General features: G+C 38.6%; 1 protein-coding gene and 1 long non-coding RNA gene across 4 annotated transcripts; one reads left to right on the top strand and one right to left on the bottom strand.

The window, feature by feature from the left end:
- Positions 1-739: 739 nt before the first annotated feature.
- LOC122845133 (heterogeneous nuclear ribonucleoprotein A/B-like) lies at positions 740-6143 on the top strand. 2 transcript variants are annotated; one of them, XM_044141201.1, is made up of 9 exons: positions 740-869; positions 2668-2851; positions 2964-3132; positions 3236-3394; positions 3527-3658; positions 3745-3847; positions 4592-4741; positions 5131-5215; positions 5427-6143. In XM_044141201.1, exons 2-8 carry the CDS (start codon positions 2694-2696, stop codon positions 5199-5201), a joined length of 942 nt encoding a protein of 313 aa, XP_043997136.1. In that variant the 5' UTR covers positions 740-869; positions 2668-2693; the 3' UTR covers positions 5202-5215; positions 5427-6143. The 2 variants fall into 2 exon arrangements, with proteins under 2 accessions (XP_043997136.1, XP_043997135.1); XM_044141200.1 differs by having other exon boundaries at positions 5131-5221; positions 5430-6143.
- Positions 6144-8987: 2844 nt separating this feature from the next.
- Positions 8988-12705, bottom strand: LOC122845134. 2 transcript variants are annotated; one of them, XR_006372977.1, is made up of 4 exons: positions 12485-12705; positions 12194-12338; positions 10609-10670; positions 8988-9988 (listed from the first exon to the last, which is right to left on the bottom strand). It is a non-coding gene; the product is annotated as an uncharacterized LOC122845134 (long non-coding RNA). The 2 variants fall into 2 exon arrangements; XR_006372978.1 differs by lacking the exon at positions 12485-12705 and having other exon boundaries at positions 12194-12440.
- Positions 12706-14702: the final 1997 nt, after the last annotated feature.

The raw sequence follows: 14702 nt of genomic DNA, 5'->3' as shown, positions 1-14702 counted from the left end.
AACTGGAGTATTTTTATCACAATTAGAGTCAGAAATGTTCACATCCCTGCTGTTTAGTGTGTGGTTTTCCTCATTTTGAGTAAGATTCCTGCTGTTATTTGCACATCCCTGTTGTTTGCCGTTCTTTGGTTTTAGTAATATTACATTGTTTTATGCACAAATACACAGGCACATTTCATACATGTCTTAGTTTATCCTATTCAGTTGCACATTTCTTTGAATCAGAGTATGCATTTTAATAGCTGTTTGGTGTTGTTTTGTGCTGTAACTTAGCTATGTCATTCTTAATTCTATTTTCTTTTTTTATTTTTGTGTAAATTTAGATGCTTCGACTTGCCTGACGCTTTGCTGCCGGTACAACCGAATGTTGCCACTGAGGGACAATAAATGTTATTTTTGTTTTATTCAACTAAATTTTGAAAAAACAAACATTCAATTACATATCAAAAATTAGTTGAATATTAAATTGAGTGTTTCTTTTGTTCAGAAACCTTGTTTCGGAAACTTTGCCACTCATAAAATGGCGGAGTTGCTCATGTACCGTGGGCAAAGTAGCCGACGCGGAGGATACTCCCATATGTATGCGTTGATATATCTAAAACAGAAACAGCAGCGTGAAAAGCAATGCTAACAGAGAAAGAACATTCGGCTAGTGACTATGCCTTTTGTCACAGCCTTCACCCTTTCAGCCAATAGAGTAAGAGTTTTGATTACTAAACGCAAGACCTTGTCCAATCACAGACATCGTCTTTCCGCGCTTCCCTACTGCTTGCTCACATCCGGTCGTATATATTTTGCCACGAGTTAGCGGCGAATTTGGAGTGTCCATTTTGAGCTGCGAGTCGGCGACCCCGGTTTATTCACGCAAAGTAAGCAGCGGATTCTGTTGTTATTAGCTCACTTAAACCTTAGTGAGGTGGTTCAGTTTTATTTGGGCGTTATTCTGTGTGCGTCTGTTCTGAGAGGAATGGTTTTTTTTGCGGCGTCTCTTGATGTTAGCATTTAGTTAGCCGAAGGAGCTAATGGTCATGAACGCGATTATGTAAAGCGATGAATGAAACTCTTCCTTCCATGTTCCCACGCTACTAAGCAATACATGCGTATGCTTTAGTCCTTGTTTATTGGTGTATACTCTCCCACTATTTGTTATTAGTAATTTAATGGGCTCCTTGGTGATTAGCTGTAAGTGAGGCCTTCTATCCGTCCCGAGCGGGTACGAGGCAAAGCGCGGTCCGCTCAAACGCTCAACAACATGGAGACTCGCGGCGCTCGTTGTCTTTTTGTTTATATATTGTCGTTTTATGGACCCTCAGAGATGCACACATCTCTTTTTTTCATAATTTCCTCATGTTTATTTTTATGTTGTGCAGTCATCTCTAGAAATGAATGAATCTTAGCAGTTAAACAATCATAAGGAACGTGTAATCTTTCTGCCACACTGCCAAAGGAGGCCTTTCATAGTTGGGATCACTTGAATTATTCATTTATATTTGCGAAATTTTAGTTCAATTTGTGAAAAAGCAGAATGAAGACCTCTATTCGTTTTGCAGCTTGGACTTCATATCTGTTTGCAAGTACGGTACCAAGAAATGTATTTATTTATTTTTTAGTGGAAGTTTCAGGCCCTGTTTGACGTGTTCAAGTGATGTGGTTATGAAATTATTCAATCCAAAATTATACAATGATAGTTTTGAAGGCGTCAGTTGGGGTAGGAAAGCAGACTACTTATTCATTTATGGTGATTTTCTATATTATTTAAAATGGCATATGCATTTAATTTATCAAAATTTGCCAGTTTTCAGACAGCTGAAGGACAAAAACGGTGAAGTTCTTTAGTTTTTAAGGGCAGCATGCATCAGTCAATGTTGCAAAAGAGTGACGTTTCTGGAGCAAATGCCTTAGAACTCTCAGGTGGTAGACAAAAATAGTATATTCTGTAATATAGTGGAGTACTTTAAAAAATTCTATTTCTACACAAGGCATTTTATTGGTCCTGGGAAAAATTTTTTATAAATACTTGCTTTAAATGTATACATAGGTGCAGATTGAACAACATATTTGAACTCATCAAATAAGCCAAACGAAATGTATATTCCCAGAAAGTGGTGCTTTGTGATTTAATTAGAATAAAATTAAACAGATTTATTATGACTCGTGATTTATTGAATGTTGCATATACCAGTGTAATGTTTTTCTTTTCGCAGCTTGTGTGATGTTTGTCAGTTTTATTAAAATACCGAAACACAAGCAAGTTTGAGTATTTTGGAGGGAACTTGATTTGAAGAACTAATTCGCCATATAAGCATTACAGCACTCTTTTTGTTTCATCTTGTACCCCCTTGGATTAATATTTATCAGTTGCGGTAACCATGGTTTCATATTTTCTGTAGGGGGGAAAAAAGTATTCACATAACTGCATGAATTGGAAATGCACTGAAGAGCTCCGTTTTACACTAAAAATATAAAGTTATGTGCTCCTTTTGGGACATTTTTTAGAAGGCATAAATATTTGCTCCATCTTGGCCTTAAACAGCAAAATTTATTAGCATCTCATCATTTTTTTTTTTTCTTTTACTTAAAATAAAAAAAAATGCTGTAATGTTAGGCCTGTTGAACATTTCAAGTGATAGTCCTCATACTTTGAATTTTGTGCTTGTGTGTTCTCAGTCTCTTGAACAGAAACCAGTTTCAGAATGGCAGACGCAGAGAATCTGCTCATGGAGACATCAGAACAGAACGGAGACGAGGACCAGAATGGAGCCGAGCAGGAGCTGATGGGGGGCGACGACAGCCAGGACAGCGGCACAGACGGTGGCAAGATCGACGCCAGCAAAGGAGAAGAGGATGCTGGGTAAGAGTTTAAAGACAGTTGTGCTAACTCCCAGTGTTAACTGGGATCAAGTGAAGATGTTTAGTCTTTGTTTAGAAGAGAGATGGGAGTGTTTTGCATCTTTGGTTTGCAGAAAAATGTTTGTTGGTGGCCTCAGCTGGGACACGAGTAAAAAAGACCTGAAGGATTACTTCAGCAAGTTTGGGGAGGTTTCAGACTGCACCATCAAAATGGACTCCAACACTGGCCGGTCCCGAGGCTTCGGCTTCGTGCTCTTTAAAGACTCTGCCAGTGTGGACAAAGTGAGCCTCGTTTGATTGTTCTTCCTTAAAACAGCAAAACACATTCCTGAGATCTGTCAGTTGGCTTTCTTGGTGTCACTGATGATACTTTTTTTTTCTGTAGGTGCTGGAACAGAAAGAACACAGACTTGATGGACGTCAGATCGACCCTAAAAGGGCGATGGCAATGAAGAAAGAGCCTGCCAAGAAGATCTTCGTTGGGGGATTGAATCCTGAAGCAACCGAGGAGGCTATCAGGGAATACTTTGGCGCTTTTGGAGAGGTTGGTGTCCAGTTGAATAGTAGAGAAAGCCTTAAAACAGGTTGCATATATTTTCTAGCAAACCTTCTTTTTATGTAAACTGAAGTTGCACTTGAAGTTTGCATCATTTATATTGCGATGTTCTCCTTCTAGATTGAGACCATCGAGTTGCCCATCGATCCCAAATCCAAGAAAAGGAGGGGCTTCATTTTCATCACGTATAAAGATGAAGCCAGCGTCAAGAAGTGTCTGGAGAAGAAATACCACACCATCGAAGGTGGCAGGGTGCGTACGCTCTCTAACTCCGCTTTCTTCACCTTCTCAAAGCTGGATGGCCTCAGGTCAAGACGCGGATTTCATTTCCTCCACAGTGTGAGCTGAAGATCGCCCAGCCGAAGGAGGTGTACCAGCAGCAGCAGTACGGGACGGGACGTGGAGGAGGATACGGAGGCCGGGGAGGAAGAGGCCGTGGAGGTAAACGACAGAGCTGCTGTTTCAGATACGTTAGAGCAGCGTTTTTCAAATGTGTGCCACCGGGGGGCGATGTAGGGGTCTTAAAGTTGGAGGGAAGATGAGTAAAAGCCTTTTTTTAAAAAAATTGCTTTAAGTGTTATTCCTGATGCTCATTTTCAAATTGGCTGTAAAAGTAATAAAGTTACTTTGCTCCTCAAGCTAGTGTAGCAAGCAAGAAATGGAAATGTTTGATAAAAAAGGGCAAAGGAACTTACTCTGCTGCAAGCACCATAAGAACTGTGGAGATGATGTAAAACTTGATGTGATTTGTATGAAGTATTACATATTTATCATAATGAAAAATTATATTATCTGGTAGTAGACATATTATCTGATAAAACATTCCACCATAGAACTCTTGGTCTTCTAGAATCAGAAGGTGTGAAACAGCAGTTATTCTAAATAAATGTAATAATTATTCACTAGTCAATAAAAAAACATTCTAAAGGTTGATGTTTTGATTTGAAAAGGGGGTCATCAGCCAGATGTTGATGCTCTTTGGGATTCTATGGCATGGACAAATTTGGGACATCAGAGGACAACTTGTTTCTCATTATTTCATTACTTTCAGGTTTTAGTCATAGTTGCTCTTGTTTCTCAAATATTGTGAGATCTAGTGATTGTCCAAAGTGAAGCACAGTCTTAGGCCAGGGAGGCTGCCCTTTGGTTTGTATTCGGTCTGAACAAGATCAACTGTTGTCTCAGGTCAGACCCAGAGTTGGAACCAGGGCTACGGAAACTACCAGGGATATGGCAATCAAGGCTATGGCTACGGTGGATATGGTGGATACGGTGGCTACGGCAATTATGACTACACTTCTGGTTACTATGGATACGGCACCGGATATGACTACAGTAAGTGATGTCGATGAACTTGTTTCATCAGTCTTCAGATTTGTTTGGTAATTTCTGTGGCTTTGAGAGTATTTTATATCTAATGACTGGTCCCAGTAGCAGGTGAAGTGTTCAAGAAGTATTGAAATGATCAAAAACCACTTCAAAAGATGCTGGGAATTTAATTTCAGCCATATTTAGAGTTGTTTTCTTCACCACTTAGTGTGATTTTTATTTATTTCCATTTGCCATCCTGCCTTCCCTACCAATTGGTCTCAATTTGGTTTGCAGGAATTAAATGGTGACCATTTAAAGACGGTCATTCGTCCGTGTCCTTTGTTTATATTTAGGAGACAGTGAAGAAACTTCCTGCCAAAGTGTCTGACTTTCCTGTTTTGTCTCCATGACAGACCAGGGGAATGCCAACTACGGTAAAACCCCGAGGCGGGGGGCACACCAGACCAGCTACAAGCCGTACTGATGATCACTTGGTGGTGGAAGGTATGCTGACTGGAACACATTCACACACGTTACACAAGTGAAGTTCTTTAGAATCAGAACGATGGTTCTCTCGGACAGTGGTTCAGCTGAACAGAATTTACTGTGTTACTGATTTTTATTTGATTATTCTGGGTTTTTCTGGTAATGAGTAATGTTTTTGCACTTTATTCAGATTTAAGCATAACTTAAACTTTTTGTGTTCCTTAAGACTCCAGTGATCCAGTAACACCGACGGCAGGACGGACACACTGGGTTCACCAAGACCTCTTTTATGACAGAAGACCATTTGTACAGAAAACATCTGAAATGTAACTTTTCCATGTTTTTTGTTTTTTCTTTAGCCTTTTTTTTTTTTGTTTTAAGTTTTGCTTTTCCCTTTGGTGTGTTTTTTTTCTCTTTTTTTTTCTTTTAATTTTATTTTCCCCCCTCCACATTTCCACTGGAAGTGTAATTTTTACTGTACTTTTTGGTACCTGTTTTGATTCTAATGTATTGTAAGGGTTGTATTTTACATATGTGCTGGCTTTACAGTATAAAATCGTTGCGCTGTAAAGGAGCTTTTTTTGACAAATAAAACCAGTTTTCAGTAATTTTTTTCTTTTTGTTCTGACGCTTGCAGGTTTGTTGAATCAAAATGGGGTTTAAGTTGAGTTTCTTTCTTCTTTTTATTTTTTGGAGGGCTTGTGAAGTTTGTCTGAATACGTGAAAACCATTTGAGTGAGGCTGACGTGTGAAGGCCTACAGCTATGTAGGACGTAATGTGGGTGTTTCTGTTTAGAGTATTTAAGTACCGCTGATTTTAGATTGTCCCCCTGTTTTTGTTTTTTGTTTTCTTTTTTGGACAGATTTAATCTTGCCAGTGTAGTCTTCTCAGCCAGTGTCGCTGGCCTTTATTAGTAATAAACATTCACATTTGGTAAAATCTCTGTTCTATTTTGTTTTAATGTTACTGTTAAATATAACTGGCTTAAGTTTGAATCTCTGGAGCCTAGTTCTACAAAGTACCAATTTTTAAGTATTTTAAAAACCGCACCAAATTTTCCAGTTGTGTATAAATTAGTATATTTATGCAGTTTGCTTCCGTTTGTGGCTTACAATTTATGGGAGCTCTAAATTCAGTATCCTGGAAATAACTAGTTTTACTATAGGTGTGTCGCCACCTGGTGGACATTCGTCCAGCAGACACTTGACAATCAAAAGGCAAAACAAAAGGTTGGCTGTGGAAATTCTGTGCTGTTCAAAAGTATTAGTGGGGAATATACAAGTACTGGTCATAAAATTAGAATATCAGGAAAATGTCAACTTAAATCAGTAATTTCATTCAAAAAGTGAAACTTATTTATTCATTACAATACAGACTGGTATATTTCATTTTTTTCTTTGGGCTTTTTACTGAAGAATGAAAACTCCAAATTCAGTATCTCAGAAAATTAGAATATTCTGTAAGTTTTAATATTGAAAACCCCCTGGTGCCAGACTAATTGGCTAAAAACACCTGCAAAGGTCTCAAGTTGTCTCCCAATCCAGTTCTGTAGGCAACACAATCAAGAGCTGACTTGACAGGTGTCCAAAAGATGACCTTTGACACCTAGCACAAGAGAACAAGTCACAAAAGGTCATTGCTAAAGAAGCTGGCTTTGCACAGAGCTCTGTGTCCAAACACAAGATGTAGTGGTAGGAAAAAAAAAGTGGGCAAACAATAGAGATAACCACATCCTGAGAATCATGAAACCAAACCCATTCAGAAATCTGGAGAGATTCTCAGAAAGTGGTCTGGAGCTGGTCCTTCAAGAACCACCATGGACAGCAGTGACGTGCGGTCAGGGGAGGCAAGTGAAACAGAGCCTCACCTATCATAATGGAAAAATATAATAAAATAATTTATATTGCTATTTTCACCCTGGGGTTTGTGCTGTAAAGTATTTATTTTTTTTATTTAGTTTAACTAATTTTGATGATTTTTTTTTCTTCAAAATCACTGAATTCTGTGTGTTGCCTGGCCAATGCAGAGAGCGAGACAGACGTGGTTCTGAGTTGTACTTGAACGGTTTTTTCCTTTGCTGTGGAGCATAGCACTAAATAACGTGGCTATTGATGGCATGTAAAACAATGGTCATTTTGCCCTCCAGCGTTATTCCCATGCGCAAAATTTCCTCATGCAAACAATAACATGCAGGTGTCTACATTTGTATATCTGGTTATGATTATATCTGGTTGTATATCTGGTTATGATTAAGTCAGTGCCTCACCAGCTTTGCACTTCACCGCTCGTCACTGATGGACAGATGTATGTAAGACATGGGTTTCAGCTGTCACATTCCTTGTCAAGCCACTCTTGAACAAGAGTCGGCATCAGAAGCATCTTGTCTGGGCTAAAAACAAACAGGACTGGATTGCTGCTGAGTGGTCCAAAGTTATGTTCCCTGATAAAAGTAAATTTTGCATTTCCTTTGGAAGTCAAGGTCCCAGAGAGAGTCTGAGGGAAGAGAGGAGAGGCACAGAATCAATGTTGATGAAGTCCAGTTGAAAGTTTCCACAGTCACTGATGGTGTTGGTCCACTGTGTTTTATCAAGTCCAAGGTCAACACAACCATCTGCCATAAAGTTTTAGACACTTCATTCTTCCTGCGGCTGACCAACTTTACAGAGATGCAGATTTCATTTTCCAACAGGACTTAGCATCTACACACACAGGCCTGCAAACTCACCTGACCGCTGCCCCATAGGAAATCTGTGGCGTATTGTAAAGAGGAAGACATGATGCACACCAGGCCCAACAATTCAGAAGAGCTGAAGGTCACCATCAGAGCAACCTGGGCTCTCATAACGCCTGAGCAGTGCCACAGACTGACTGACTCCATGTCACGCCGCATTACTGCAGTAATCCAGGCAAAAGGAGCCCAAAATAAGCACTGAGTTCTGTACATGCTTATATTTTTCAGTTGGCCAACATTTCTAAAATGCTTTTTGTTGTGTTGGTCTTGAGTAATATTAAAATTTTTTGAGATACTGAATTTGGGTTTTTCATTAGTTGTGTTATAATCATCAACATTAAAAGAAATAACCATTTGAAAAATATCAATCTGTGTGTAATGAACGATCATAATATACAAGTTTCACTTTTTGACAGGAATTACTGACATGAATCAACTTTTTCATAATATTCTAATTTTATGATGAGTATCTTGAAGATTGACACAAAGTCTTTTCAAGTGTTGGGTCTCTGGTCAGCGTTTGACGAGCCTCTGAACACAGTTATCATGATATTGGCTTTCAGACCACCAGGGTCTTACCTGAGATGCTCAGTGGAATCTCTAAGATGATATATTACAAATGAAGGATTTGTCTATGTTATATATTTGTCCATATATTATTTGCAGGAGTACAAATTTTGGAAGATCGGAGAGAATCACAGTTGACATGCAGAAAACTAACATTTTACTCCTTCCTGTAAAGGTTTTATGTACCTGGTTAAATTAACAACCGCAAAATGAAAGTAGCGCTCACTCAACAAAACTAAATTCAAGAAACGTGGTGGGGCAGAATAAATAAACCAATCAACCAACTGGTTTTTGTTGCTGATTTGTACTTACTGACCACAGTGGTATTTTTAACTTGACTATATTACATTATAGTATGATAATGCAAAATTAGCCAAACGCTCTTTTATTCTGCGCTTGTCTTCATGTCTGTATTACATCAGTCTCCCTAAATCTATCAAACACTTGTAGGTTTTGTGCAATTGCTTGGACAGAAATGCACTCCACACTTTTCAGGTTGTTTTTAATGACAAAAATTTAAAAATAATTAAAAAAAACAAACAATGCAGTTCCCTTCCCCGTACAATAATGTGCTACTATCCAAATAAAATATATTAGTTACAGGTTGTAACAGGAAAAATCCTGTGCAGCTGAAAGTCCACTTACGGCCACTAGATGTCAGTGTTTTAATCTCCAGTAGATTGAAATGTGTTTAAATATAAATGTTTCCCCCCCTGAAACTATGGATGTCAGTGCCACTGTCTAAAGGTTGCAAGGTGTAGCCAGTGTGTCTTAGTTGGAAAACAGTCAAATACAAACTACTGACTTCAGGTGATGTATTTAATAAAAGGCTGATGGCTATCTCCTGTAGTCTCAATACTTTAGTCAGTGCTTAATCTAATACCCTTAAACATAGACTTTCTCTTAAAATAGATAGTGCTGACGTTAGGAATAACCAAACATTAACCTCCAGGTTAATGTTTACAAATTTATCAACAAGTCTGGAAGTCTGACTGTAGTGTTGCCTAAATTTCCGCTATTACAGGTAATACGGCAACTTTAAACCTTCCAGGTTGTCTACATGTGAAGCGACAGTCAGATGCACTCAAACACACCTTCTGTCTCTCTGCTTCTGATTTTGGTGAGGAGGCACCCTGAGGGGTCTGCTTTCCCTCTCCATTGTCCGTCTTTCTGTCGGTTTCCGTCTTCCTCCTGGAGATGACGGTGTACCGCCTGATCCTCAGGTCTTTCAAGACAGCGCCATGGTTTTCTTGTGAACTAGAAGGAGACTGTCTAAGAGTGGAAAACTGCTGTCCTGTTCTTCCGTCCTCCAGCAGTCCTTCGCGGGCCAACCGGGCTGCGGTCAGGAAAGAGTCCGTCTGGCTTTGTGTTGATGGAGGAGAACTCGGTTTGACCAATGTCAAGCTGTAGCCGTTTGGATCCCCGCTGCACTCCATCTTTCCTGCTGCTCAGGGTCAAGTCCTGTGCTACTGAGGTCCAAGAAATGCTGCTTAGACAAAGAAGAAATGTTCAGCTCAGCAGGTAACACTTACACTTTATCCTAGCAGAGTGTAAGTGTCTTTGATAAAAGATTGGGAGTTTAATAGTCTAACTTTTATCTCATGTATTAATAAATATTTTCTCAAAACATCTCCATAAGTTTTTTACCCAATGAAATGTCCTCTGGGTCATTTTTGTATCACTTCAATCCATTTTAACAACACTTTTGTGCTTTCTAATTTTTGCAGATATTAAATGGACGTTCTGTGTGATCTAATGGAAAAATATTGGTGTCAATCTGCATTTTTTCTGTTTCTGGCCAAATTTTACTCCTTCAAAAGCTACATTTCATATAGTGCTGTAACCTTCTGTTACTTTCTCAAATCTTTACAGCTGCACTTTAATTATATTATTTACAGTGAATTTTTTGCTTTTGTTTAGAACAACTTTCTCTATTTCATTGTGTTTAGCAACATTTTCTAAAGTATTTGTGCCCCAATTATTTGTGAATTAGTTTGTAGGTTAACTTTTCTCCACCAGCAGGAGATAAATCCCTTGGTATGACACATAAAAATCAAAATAAAGCTTTCTACTGAATCTCTTAAGTGCAGGGAGTTTAAATCTCACCCTTTAGTGGCTGCAGGCTCCTTATTGTCCCTCAGCCCCAGACTCCAGATTTCCTAAACAAGCTTCAGAAAATGACAGAAAAGGAAGAAGAAATGCCTTAACAACAATCCAATAAGCACGATATTGTTGGATTTTAATGCTTTGGCTGTTTTGTGCAAAGAAATTCCTTCAAAACATGTTGAAAACTAAAGCATTGTTGAAAGCAAATGTTGAAAAAATCTTTGCAGGAATTTCATTTTAACTTAAACGTATTTAAAAACTGACAGCTTAAAACTGTCCCTAATAATATTTCATCACAAAAGTCACTGTAGGTCTCAAAGAAATGATACTATTTTTTCAAATAATATTTTTTGCAGGATTATGTCTCTCAGTTTTTTGACTGTAGTAATCGTTTAAACGAATTAAAAAATAAACGAATTAAAAAATGACTGCCAACCAACAGGTTCAATCCATAACAGCCCCGTCTTGCAACTTCTAGAAGTTTTAGGGGTGAAGTGATGCCCAGGGTTTATTTAGTGTCGGTATTTGTCTGCACACAGAGCAGTCACTAAGTTTTTGTCTTAGAAGGGAAATGTTGCAACTTTTTTCTGCATGAAGAACAACAAGTTTGTCCTCAATGTTTCCCTGTTTAAAACAAACCTCTCAGACAGAAAGCTGTTCAACATATTCAGGGACAGCAATGCTCATTTCATGTTCATGGAAAAACTGCATTATTGAGTTTGAAAAATTGATGAATTGGGTTTTAGGATGGCCATTCTGGTGAGAGGTTCCAGATTCTGGAGACAGCCTGGCGTTTAGCTGCCGCTCCTCGTCGGAAAGGCTCAGTGAAAGGTGATTCACGCGTTTCTCCTCCTGGAGGTTTTCTGGGAACCTCCCACTGGGAGGAGACTTTGGGTCGAAACAGGAACTTGGTGTTCCTTCTGACCTCGTGCTTTAAATTGATCTCAGATTCATATGTTGAGCTCATTGTTTCCTAATTACCTCTAAAAGACTGACCTATGTCAAAAGATGAGGGTTTTGAGAGGACTTAAAGCAAAGATTACTCAGGAAGCACCAACAAGAAGGATCAAATACTCTCTACTGAAACGGATTGCAAGGACTCAAATAAAGGCCGGATGCAGGGACTGTATGGAAGGAGCACTTCAAGAAACTCCCAGTGAGCTACGTTAAATTAACCAGGAACAGAGTTAGAAATAAAGATCAAGAAATTCCTGAAAATCAACCATGTTTATTCTGTCTCTTTCAAACAATCGCTTTGAACAAAAGCATCATTCAGCTGGAATGCGGCTGTCAGCATTTTTTCAGCCAACTATAAGAAATATGGATGGTATTTTCATTGACTGTCAGTTACCTTTTTAACAGTTAATTAGTGTTTTGTTACAAATCCCAACGCACATGCACACACACACCTTCTTATCATAAAAGCAAAAAAAAAAAATCAAAAACAAAAAACAAACCTTTAAACTAGAATAATGTCCACTTCTTTTTTTCTGAATTTATCTCCATTTCTTTTACCAGAGCCACAAAAAATGAAGTTTGAAATAAAACGCTGATCTGCTGCATGCATCATTTAATTCAAACTTACTTGATTTCAGTTGCTTCCTGATCAGTACATTTTCAGGATTTCTCGTCGCGTGAACTGTGACTTCTTCTCTGCTTCGCGTCCAGCCCTCTGCTCACAGCCCGACGTCAGCTGCCTGGTCTTTCTACGCACAGGTCAATCGGTTCATCTGTGGTGGATACAACAGGCTGGCTGCTGAACATGTGGCCTGAGTGTGTGTGTATGTGTGTATGTGTGTATTTAGTGACGACACTCCCCAAAATCACTTTGTGGAAAAAAATTGAACAGATTTTGGACACTGTGTGATGCACGTACAGTGTGATGTCTTTCAGACCTCCAGAACTTGCCCCAGTTTGCATCGTCCTCCTATGTTCAGTACACTGGAACATCTTGATACAATTTGCTGCATTACAACTCGTTTACAGCCTTCTCTTGCTGTGCTGCCATCTGTTCTTCATTTCAAAGTGCCGTTGGCTGCTTAGAGAAACTGATAGCAAATTAAATAATGTTAATTTGTCAGCAACTTAAGAGTTGAACATTCCTGACCTAAATTTAAGCTTCTGACAAGAAAGTTGTATAGAAACATGACTGTCAGCAATTATTCACTTAATGGCAGTTGGTATTAATTCTTGTGCTTTGTGTTTTTTTTTTTGGTGTGGGGGGTGGTGGGGGGGGGGGGGGGGGAGACTTCAAGAATTGCCAACAAGTGTTTGTGATAGCTGCCTTTGAAATCTCTGTGGACTGGCCCACTCTTCTTTACAGAACAGTTTTAATTTAGCTACCCTCAAGGATTTTTTATGTAGAAATGGTCTCTTTAAAGTCATTCCACAGAATTTAAACTTTGACTAGGACACTTCAAAATTGTCTTTTTTGAGCAGTTGTGAGTTAAACTTTCTAGTATGTGTGCTTGAGCTTGGCGGTTACTTGGTTTCTATTTCACATAGGGTTAGGTTGGTTTGGGTAGCATTTTTTTCTTTTAATAAATCATTATCTAAAAAAATGATTTATTTCTCCACAGGTTAGGATTGGTGACAAACTGGTGACTCTTTAGCAGAATCACCAGTTTGTTTCGACGTTGGTCTGGACGGCAGATGATGGATTACATTTCTTTTTTACAGACCAGTAAAAACACAGCTAACATCTTGTAAAACTAATAAAGTACACCAGTGTTTTAGTCTCCTGTTTTGTCAGAAACTCTTATTTCTTTCTATAATTGAAGACCATAATAGCCTAACTTGGTTGTACTTTTTGTGAATGTAAAAATGTACGTAAGTCTGAATTTATAACAGCACCTGTTTTGTTCATGATTTTTAGTTGTAATGCTTACTGACCTTAAAAATGACTAATATTTTCTGAAATAAGCTTGAAGCATCCAGCCCCAGGCATGCATTGATATTGTAATGACACTTAGTGACTGTAAGGGCCTGTGGTTAGGTGTTAGCAGAAATATTAAGTTGTATATCACCAGTACAATGCAATTCTAAATTAATCTGAGCAAAGGAAAGCATGCAGGTAATATAAAACACAGAAACCCTGAGAAACATCACAAAGCAACTCATTTTTAAAATGTGATGTTTTCTCACCAAAATATCACTTCAGATGTAGACAGGATGGGCAAAATAGCAGAAAATTGTAATTCCATTAATCCAACTTTTACTATCAACTGGTCAAAGGTGAATTTGCATTTAGTTGCATAGATAAAATTCAGAATTATTACTCAACAAACAAGTACTCAAACATCAACTGCACATGACATGGACTTTAAATTCAACCATGGTTTGTACATTATGAACAGTTACAACGTCTTCGGTCTAAAAGAGATGTCTTTAAAATCACTTGGTCTTATTTCCAGCCACTGCATGAATCTTGTTTAACCCTTTGTTTTTCCTCTGCATTTCATGGAAGCAGGTCCAGGTTGTAGTCCGCCACTTTGTGTGCACTGCACTGTTTGCAGGTGTTGCACATGTAACCCTGCAATATTTAAAGAGTACACTGAATCTTTTCATCATTGACCCCAAAAGGCCATTCTCACATGCTGAGCAGAAGCTGCCTCTCTCCTCTCTCTGGAGTAAAGTTCACAGACTGGAAGTTACAACAGGATGAAACTCTCTCTTATCGTGGCCATCAGCTGAGGTCACAGGCAGAGGGAGCGCGTCAAAAAGCAGTTATCAGTAGAATTCACAGATGGTGCTGTCAGCATAGTACAGTACCTCCAGATCTGTTACTGACACAACTAGAACAACATAAAACTGCACTTTATGTAGTTATCTGAGTAAAACTATTGTATTCTATCTTTATATTGACAAAGTCAAATTCTGTCCCAAACCTTTTACTTGTATTTGTATTTGTAGGGGTTAAGATGAATATGCAGTTAGTTGCATATTCACCTTAACCCTTTTTGGGCCTATATGGATTTCAGCCCCAAATAACTGAAATCCACTAATACATAAGACCCCACGTACACCTCATTACACATTAATGCACACAGTGAAAACTGTCCTACAGGGTGTCTCTATGTCCTTACAAAGTCTTA

The sequence above is a fragment of the Gambusia affinis genome, linkage group LG15, assembly GCF_019740435.1.
Source record: "Gambusia affinis linkage group LG15, SWU_Gaff_1.0, whole genome shotgun sequence".
NCBI lineage: Eukaryota > Metazoa > Chordata > Actinopteri > Cyprinodontiformes > Poeciliidae > Gambusia > Gambusia affinis.
This window is presented reverse-complemented; position numbering and strand designations above follow the sequence as displayed.